The sequence below is a fragment of the Cyrtonyx montezumae genome, unplaced genomic scaffold (assembly GCF_038088225.1).
Source record: "Cyrtonyx montezumae isolate F1298 unplaced genomic scaffold, pur_monq_1.0 scaffold_10, whole genome shotgun sequence".
Lineage (NCBI taxonomy): Eukaryota > Metazoa > Chordata > Aves > Galliformes > Odontophoridae > Cyrtonyx > Cyrtonyx montezumae.
Window position 1 is genome coordinate 1,901,608 of NW_027071826.1, and position 9,094 is coordinate 1,910,701.

The window sequence follows — 9,094 nt, forward strand, 5'->3', positions numbered from 1 at the left end:
AATGCGGCCAAAAAGTGGGAGCGGCTCCGCTGGGCAGCGGCCGCTTTGTGCAGCGGGGTTATTCGGGTTGTTTGGTTGTTTGGTTGTTTGTTTAATTTCCTCTCCTCACTCCTCCCCTCTTTCCCCTCGCCCCCTCCTTCCTCCTCCTCTTCGGGAAGCAGGAAAAAAAAAAAAAAAAAAAAAAGGAAAAAAAAAAGAAAAACACCACTGCAACGACCCAAAGCCGAGCATCCCAAATCTGCTCCCGCATCGCTCCGGCTCGGGTCGGTGGCTGCTCTCAGCCCAAGGACAACCACATCGGGTTGCACACAGCCACGGAGAGGCGAATTAATTGCCGTCCCTTCATTAACATTGGTCACCCCACGAAAACGGCGGAGCCTTTTTGGCACGAGAGAGGAAAGTGCGCGCGGAGCGGGGCTGGGCGCTCCGTCCCCGAGCGCTGCCTCTCCCCACGGCTCCACGGTCGCGCTGCTTCCTCGGCCCGAGCCGGGAGCTGCTCGTGGCCCGGCCCTCCTCCCACCGCCCTTTCGCTGCTCCGAGTTTATTTCTGTTAAAATATTGACGCGTCCCGCTTGGAAAATGCGGCGCAGCGCAAATCTCGTTCCGCAGCTCCACGCGGAGCGGCGTCTCGGAGGGGTCCTTCGGATTTTTGTTTGGTTTTTTTTTTTTTTAATGTGCGCGTGGATATTTTTATGTATTCAGATTTATGTCTATGTATGTTTAGATACACGTATACATACGTTTATATCTGCACCTATACACGTTTACACATCCCTCTCTACCCCCCAGGACGGACCGAGGCCCCTTCTCCCATCCTCCCCCATCCCGAACACTCTCAGATCTACTCAGGGGGGGTCCCGGCCCTGGGACACCCCTATACCCCTCTCCCGTACCCCGAGGAGAGCTGTCTCCCCATATCTTTGCTCTCCCCCAGCCCCGCGCTGCTCAGCCAAAGGCTCTGCCACGCTCCGAGTCCCTCCTTCCTCCCACCCCCCCACCCCAAAGTGTTTACTTCCATATTTTAATACCTTTTGTTGTTTCTATTATCCTCCCCCCCGCACACATAAGCTTTCTACGGTTCCCTCTCTCCTTCCTTCCCCGGGCAATGAGCTCTCTGCTTAAAGTCCGTCACATTCATTTGTACAATGACTTCACACGTCGCGGTCCATAATGTATATTTTTAAACCGAGCATCTCCTTTTAATGTACATTCTCGTGTCATTTCGACGGCTGCTATTTCTCGCCCGATTGTCCCCCCGGTCCAGCAGCGGCCCTGTTTTTTCCTCCCCCTGTTGTGTGTTTTTATTATTTTCCCCCTGGCTTAGATGTGTCAATCACTCTCTCCCTGCCATTGGTTGGAGAGTTTGCGTCAAAAAGTTGCCAGAGAGGCGCTTTCTCAGCAAAGCTCCCCGAGAGAGGTAGAGACCTCAGCTCCAACGCACCCTGCCACTATTATTAAAAATAAAATCACTCGACCAACTCCGGCACCGCCAGCGCTGTACGTACCGAGCGCAGCCCCCGAGCGTCCCCGCATCCCTCTCCCGCACCGCCCCCTCTCCCCCGCCCCCCCCTCTTTTTTTTCCCCCCTATTTCTTCCTCTTTTTTCAAACATTTTTTTTCCTCTCTCTCTCTCTCTCTCTCTCTCTCTCTCTCCTCTCCCCCTTTCTCCCCCACCCCACCCCTCCCCTCCACCTCAGTGTCGTGGGCATGTGCATGCGGCGCGCTCCCTAACCTCCCGCTTTGTGCTTTCTCTCTCCCATCTCAGCCCCAGCCCTGAATTTGGAGAGGACCCGGCCGGCGGCTCTGCCCCCCGAGCCCCCCAGCCCTGCCCGCGGCCCCGCAGGTAAGTGGGGCACCGCGCGTGGGGCACCGCTCCCAAAATACGACGAGGGTGGGAGAGGGGGGGAAGGTGATCGCAATCGTTACGCTTATTTTATTATTACTATTTTTTTTTGTTGTTTTAAGTGCGTTTATGATGAGAGCTGGGGGCACAGGAGCAGGGAGCGGGATACCGGGCTGCGGGGATGCGGCGGTGCCCCGCACTGCGCCGGGGATACCCCGCACTGCCCCGGGAAGGCCGGACCGCACCGGGCCGGGCGGAGTGAGGCTGCCCCAAGGCTGAAAAATTCCCCAAAGGCCCAAATGCGGGAGCGGAGGAGGGGGACAGGCGATTCCCACGACTCTCCCCGAACTCCCACTCTCCGTTGCGGGCTCGCTGAGCGTTTCCCCGCTGAGCGTTATTCCCTCCCCCGCTTGATATTTTGGCCTTTCATTCTTCCCCGGCCCTGAGGTGGACTTGGAAAATGAGAAAGGACCGGGAATATTTTTTTATTATTGGTTTTTTTTTTCTTTTTTCTTTTTTTTTTTCTCTTTTATTTTTTTCTCCTCGCCGTGCGAGGACCCCGCAGAGTAATTTCCCCGAGGTGCGCTGAGCACCCGTGGAGCCGCGTTGGGTGCAGCGGGGGTTGGCATCCTCGGGGCGTTTGGGGTCTCAGCTACGAACCCCAGTGCGAGCAAAACCGATGGGGAGAACCGCATCCCGGTCCGAGAGCGGCTGGGGTTGTTTTGCATCTCCCCGCTTAATATCTTTTAATTATTACTATTATTATTTGGCCGTGGGAAAGCCCTTCGCAAGGGCTCCGTGCCCTGAAATGGTACTGCGCTGACAAAGAGAAAGTCGGGAAAGTCGTTGTGCAGGGGCACAAGTTTCGTTGGGGAGGAAATCCTCCGTGGGGCCGAGATCGTTTCGGGTTTTGGGTGCTCTGAAAAGTTGGGGTTTGTTGTTCGTTTCGTTAGAAGAAAAAAAAAAAAAAGAGAAAAAGAGGGAAAGAAAAAAGAGAAGGAGAGAAAGAAGGAAGAAGGAGGGAATAGAGGGAGAGAAAGAAAGAAGAAGGAAAGAAAGAAAAGAGAAAGGGGGAAAATAAAGAACATAAAGGAAAAAGAAAGAAAAAGAAGGAAAAGATAAAGCAACTCAGTTAACAAAGCAGTTAGAATTGCAGTCGTGGAGGCAGAGATGGGACCCCGAGGTGAGGTCGCTCCCGACCGCCCCGTTCATTCTCCGGAGCCGCAGCGGAGCGGGGTCGGAGCGGGGGGACAGCGCGACAGAACCGGGAGGGGACACCCCCGCCGGTGGAGAGACATTTGTGGTGGGGGATATCGATCTCACCCCCCCACTATTTAGGGGGAAAAAAAAATAAAATCAAGAAAAAAAATCAAAGAAACGGAAGAAATGCGGGCAGGGAGGGAACGGAGCTTTTCCTCGCCGACCCCAGCCCCAATTCCCCTTCTTCCCGCAGCACTGTGCCCCCTCCCGGGAGCCTCCCCCAGGACCCCGCGGTGCTCCGGGCGCAGTGTGCGCGCACGGCCGCTCCGTGCATCCATCAGCGGGGCCGGCGGCCCGTAATTAGGGAGCGTGTGCCGCCCGGATTATCTCGTTAGTTTATCAAGAAAACATTTATTATAATTAATTCTCGGACGGGGTAATTATTATTGAGCGAGGGGCAGAGCAACTGGTAGGAGCGCGGGGGGGAGGAGGGGGAAAGGTGACAGATTGCGGAGCGGAGCCGTTGCTCCGCGGGCTGCGGCGTTGCGCGGCCGCGGGGTCTCCGCGGGGCTCCGAGTTCACGGGGATGGAGCGTTTTTCATTTGAATGAATTTATTATGTTGGGTTTTGTTTTGTTTTGTTTTGTTTTGTTTTTAGGACGGCGCTTTCTGTTTTGTTGTTGTTGTTCGCTGGTGTGTTTGCAAGCGTGCGCCCAAATTAGCGTTGCTCTCCCGCGTAACGCACGCACGCACACACACACACACACACACACACACACACACACGCACGCACACACACACCCCTCGGGAGCCGCTCCCCACCTCGGGAAGGCTTCGCTCTCCCCGGGGCAGTGCGGTGAAAGCGGGGCAGAGCCGCGCAAAATGCGCGCACGCGGAGCCGCTCCGCGCATTTGGCAGCGGCACCGGGGGCACAGAGAGGGGTCGGGAGCAGGAGCAGAGCCGACAGCCGAAACGCTGAGTTGGAGGCTGTTTGGGGAAGAAAGTTGCGCCCCAGCTGATTTTCTCTTTCCGACTGCGCAGGGAGAAAGGCGAGATTTGGCCGAATTTTATTTTTTCTCTTTCAAGAGGGTAAAAAGGCACTTTTCTTTTCTTCCCCCTCCACCCCGGCCCCCCAGGGGTAGGAGATTTAACTATTCCAGGAGCCTCGGGCACGGACATTTCTCGGCGTTTGGGTCCCCGCGCAACGCGCGGTGTTTGTTTTGCTCCGGCTCCGTCATCAAGAGTTTCTTGAAAGCCTAATAAATCTGTTACTCGCCTCCAAATCTAATTACCCGCAGTACTAATTAGGTGCAAATGGCCGGTGGAAATTACTGCGGGCAAGCAGCGATGGTGGCGGAGCAGAAAAGTTTGTGTCTTCCCCGAGCGGGCATTTGAGCTCTGAAATGCAGCAACGTCGGGGGGAAGGGCGGGGGGGGGGAGGTCTGAATGTACCCAAACCTGGGATAATTAAAGTCCTTGCAAGAGACTGGGGGAGAGATAGGTTTCTTGAATTGTTTCTTTGTTTCTCACCCTTGGGCTTTGTTATCTGCATTATTTATTTAGCCGAGGGGTTCTTTGTGTCTGCGAATGGCCCCAATCAAGTTTTGCTTGAGACAATTAGCTGGTGCCCGGCCGGGAATCCTATGCAAATGCCCCGGGCGGCCGTACAATGCGGGCAGTTGAAGGCATGGGGGGGTTTTGTTCGGGCAGTAATTACTGGATGGGACGTACCCCCCCCCCCCTCCCCTCCCTCCCTCCCCCCCCCTCCCTGCCTTTTTTTGGGTGGGATGCGTTGATCTGCTCAGTCTCTCCCAGCTCCCAAATCCGGCTGCGGTCCGGGTTAAGAGCAGCGGGGACAAAGGCAGGGGGGCAGCGAGCTCCCTGACCCCCTCCTCTCTCTCCGCAGGCACCTGGCGGCCCCCCCTCCCGCCCGACGGCACCCCCACCACCGCCCGGGGCAGGCAGGGCGCTCGGGCGGACCCCCCTCGCCCGGATTTCGGCCAACTCTCCTCCCCGCTCCAACTTTAGCATGATGTCTTATCTTAAGCAACCACCTTACGCAGTCAATGGCCTGAGTCTCACCACCTCGGGCATGGATTTGTTGCATCCGTCCGTCGGTTATCCCGGTAAGACACCTTTTTCTCCTTCTCTCCGGTCTCCCGTTTCCCCTCTTCCCCGTGGGTTTCCCAAGAGGAGAAGCCCCAGAGGCACACCGTGCCATGGGATTGGGGTGGCCGGGGGTTTGTGGTTCTCCTTTCTCCTTTCCCGCTCCTCTCTTCCCCGGGGAAAGGGCCGCAAAAAGAGAACAGATGCTTCATCAACCCCAACCGGGAGGGATGGGGAGGAAGAAGCTACACTGCAAGAAGGCACCTGGGAACGGGCAGCGGGTCCCCTAGGAGAGCCAGCAGGAACAGGAGTGCCCCTCCGGGGAGGGGTCCTGGGGGGGGGGGGGGGGGTCACAGCTCTCCGAGCACCACTGAGTGACAGCCAGGGCTTCTGGCTCCGTTTGCAGCCACCCCCCGAAAGCAGCGGCGAGAGCGCACCACCTTCACCCGGGCGCAGCTGGACGTGCTGGAAGCCCTGTTCGCCAAGACCCGCTACCCCGACATCTTCATGCGGGAGGAGGTGGCCTTGAAAATCAACTTGCCCGAGTCCAGAGTGCAGGTAGGAACGGGGAAGAGAACGGCTAGGAAGCCCCTCTTGTTTCCTCTGCCTCTAGCTCGCTGTACCAAGAGGTATTGTAGGGGATGAGGCCGAACCTGAAGGGTGATTGAATCGTTATGGGGTGAAGCGTGCTCAGGGAGGGATGGAGTGGCTGTTTGCCCCCACCCCGGGCAGTAGGATGCTGTCCCTTCCTCCCAGAGCTTTGGGACTTGGTGCAGCCCCGGAACACTCTCCTGAGCCCCCTGCTTCCCACCCTGGGCTCTGTAGGTCTCCCCGGCATCCCCAGTCCCCGCACCCTCCCTTGGGCAAATCTCAGTCTCACAGGCACTTGGTGCCCCATGCGAGGTATCCCTGCTTCCCCAGGGGTACCTGCATCCTTGGATCCTCCAGGCTGAGGGCTTCCTCTGCCCCCGGAGGGGTTCTGATAGGAGAAAGGAGGCCTTGGGACCTCTCTGCTGGAGCTGGGCTGTGCCTCCCCCACCAGCCTGTGGGTTCCTAAACCAAACAGCATCCCAGACTGCTGTTGGCAGGGCAGGAGCAGGGTCCTGAGATCCAGGACAACCTTGCAGCCTCCAGACCCATCTGTCCCGCTCGCCTCTCTGGACACGAGAGCCACGTGGTGCTGTGTGCTCCCCAGTGCCAAATCCCAACCTTTTCCTGCACGGTACTCTGCTAGAAGAGGTGGAGGTAGTGGAGATAGGTTTGAGCGTTGACCCTGGCTGGGGTTGGAAAGACTGTTTAGGGGTTAAATACTTACCTGGCCCCCAAGCTCTGCCTCTGTTTCCCTAATTGTTTCCACCGTTCCTGATGCTCTTTTGTTTCTAATTAAGGGCTTGACTTCAAGAGGCCTTAAAAGGTGATTCCTGGGGGTCCCTGGGCTGGCAAACAGCAAATAGGGAGTGCTCCCCCACCCTTCTCCCCCAAAAGTGGCCTTATTAAGCCTTTTGATTTGCCCATTTCCACTTGTTGTTATTGCTAATGATCCCGGTGAAGGGGAGCCTTTCCCTGCAGCAGCTTCTGCAGCCTCCACCACCTGCTCTTGGCCTCTCAGGTGACTGCGTGTCCCTAATGCCGGGCTTCTCTCCATCCTTCCCTCCCTCCCTCTCTCCTGGTTCCCAGGTGTGGTTCAAAAACCGCCGGGCCAAGTGCCGGCAGCAGCAGCAGCAGCAGCAGAACGGGGGCCAGAACAAAGTGAGGCCGGCCAAAAAGAAGAACTCGCCGGCCCGGGAAGTGAGCTCGGAGAGTGGGACCAGCGGGCAGTTCACACCCCCCTCCAGCACCTCGGTCCCCACCATTTCCAGCAGCAGTGCCCCCGTGTCCATCTGGAGCCCGGCGTCCATCTCCCCGCTCTCCGATCCCCTGTCCACCTCTTCCTCCTGCATGCAGAGGTCCTACCCCATGACCTACACCCAGGCATCAGGTTACAGCCAAGGATACGCCGGCTCGACCTCCTATTTCGGAGGGATGGACTGTGGATCTTATTTGACCCCTATGCACCACCAGCTCCCCGGACCAGGGGCCACCCTGAGTCCCATGGGTGCCAACGCGGTCACCAGCCACCTCAACCAGTCTCCAGCCTCCCTCTCCACCCAGGGCTATGGAGCCTCGAGTTTGGGCTTTAACTCGACCACCGATTGCTTGGATTATAAAGACCAAACCGCCTCCTGGAAGTTAAACTTCAATGCTGACTGCTTGGATTATAAAGACCAGACATCCTCATGGAAGTTCCAGGTTTTGTGAAGGCCCGCGGGAACCTTTGTGATAATGAGAGAAATCGTGACGAGAACAAACACGCTGGGCCGAATGCTCCAGCTTTAGTCAGGTCTTGGTTAAATTAAAGAGAAAATAACTAAACGGACAAACGGACAAATGAACAAAAATCCGACAACGACGACAACAGCGACAAAAGAGGGACAGTGTTGGTGTGACCACGTTCAGACTCATCTCCTGCTCAGACGCTCTGGAAAAGGAACGACAAAGAGGAAAACGGAGGAGGAAGGCCTTAAACGGACAGATCATCTAGTGAGCAGAAAACAGACAGACCAATCCGTGTTCTTTATAGTTTTAGGCAACTGTTGGGTTTCTTTGTTTGGAAGAGGTGGGAGATCGTTCCACCTACGGGCCAGTTTTTAAACAACAACAAAAAAAAAAGAGTCTAGGTTTTTATTTCTTTTTGTGTGTGCGTGGAAAGATCCTTCTCCCAGAGGTTTCCAATGTGTTAGCCAACCCTTGGTTAAAATATTCAGAATGGACAGCATCTCTCTTTCTCTTTTTCTCCCCCTTTTTGTCCCTCCTTCCCTCCCTCTTTCTTTCTCTCTCGCGCTCATCCAACTGTTTGACGCCCAACTCGCTCAAGTGGGCACCGAGAGAACTTGGTTCAGGGCTGTGTGGGTTGTGTGACTGATTGTCCTAGCTGCACTACTTTATTTAAAGAAAAAAAAATAATGTTCATAAGGAGTCAATATGTAGTTTTTAAGAGACAATCAGTGTGTGTCTTATATAAATGGTACATCTGTGGTTTTTAATCTGTGCTAGACTTCAAAACTGTGATCTCCTGTATTGTATGCAACTATGAACTCCGCGCCAGCGGGAGTTCTGCTGTGATTTAAATAGGTTATAATTATAAGTGAAATTCAGAGCAACTGAGTTACCTATTATCATCTTTTTTAAAAAATAAAAAAGAATATATATTAAAAAAAAAAAAACAAAACACAAAAAACCCACAAAAAAAACAAAACAAAACAAACATGATTGCCTTTCACCAGAGGTGAACTGCACTGAAACTTTTTACAACAAACTGTCTCTGAATGAAAGAGAAAAGAACGAAAATAACCACCCAAGGACATCAAACTCCTCTGGAGTTCACTTGCAGCCGGCCACGCTGGCAGTAGCCGTCAAATCAAACAGGACTTCGGGCAGTTGCTCTGACCTGGATGAATTTAAACCGAGAAATTCATTGTCGTTTATGCTTGCAGATGTTAACTGAGAAAAAAAAAAGAAAAAAAAAAGATATATATGCATAAACCTTTTTTTTTTTTTTTTTTTTTTTCCTGGATTTGGCAGATATGTATAATTATATTAAAATGGTTCTAGCACATTCCATGGTTGTCGTCCGTTTCGATCGCGGCCGGCAGCGGGACCGCGAGGCTCCGACTGGTTCTGTGGGCAGAGGGCTTCGTGGCTGCGTGCCCTGGCTGGGAGCTTCTTTTTGGGCAGGGAATGAAGCAAAATGGAGGGATTGATTTCTTCTATTTTGATCAGAAAAAAATGTTTCAAAGCTGTTTCCCAAATCTCGTCCTTCGGAGGAGGGATGGCGTTCGCTTGCTTCATTTCGGGAGAGCCTCGGGCCTCCCATGGTAAATCAAAAGGGAAAAGGGGGACGGGGAGCT

General features: G+C 54.4%; 1 protein-coding gene across 2 annotated transcripts; it reads left to right on the forward strand.

The window, feature by feature from the left end:
• The first annotated feature begins 5,070 nt into the window (after positions 1 to 5,070).
• OTX2 (orthodenticle homeobox 2) lies at positions 5,071 to 8,689 on the forward strand. 2 transcript variants are annotated; one of them, XM_065755650.1, is made up of 3 exons: positions 5,071 to 5,167; positions 5,533 to 5,705; positions 6,825 to 8,689. In XM_065755650.1, exons 1-3 carry the CDS (start codon positions 5,071 to 5,073, stop codon positions 7,443 to 7,445), a joined length of 891 nt encoding a protein of 296 aa, XP_065611722.1. In that variant the 3' UTR covers positions 7,446 to 8,689. The 2 variants fall into 2 exon arrangements, with proteins under 2 accessions (XP_065611722.1, XP_065611723.1); XM_065755651.1 differs by having other exon boundaries at positions 5,554 to 5,705.
• Positions 8,690 to 9,094: the final 405 nt, after the last annotated feature.

What these genes read in the sequence shown, in the direction of transcription:
- OTX2 (XM_065755650.1), top strand. Translation starts at nt 5,071, where the DNA reads ATGATGTCTTATCTTAAGCAACCACCTTACGCAGTCAATGGCCTGAGT. An exon ending in TCCGTCCGTCGGTTATCCCG is followed by an intron (nt 5,168 to 5,532) that starts GTAAGACACCTT and finishes AGTGACAGCCAG; the next exon opens with GGCTTCTGGCTCCGTTTGCA. An exon ending in TGCCCGAGTCCAGAGTGCAG is followed by an intron (nt 5,706 to 6,824) that starts GTAGGAACGGGG and finishes CCTGGTTCCCAG; the next exon opens with GTGTGGTTCAAAAACCGCCG.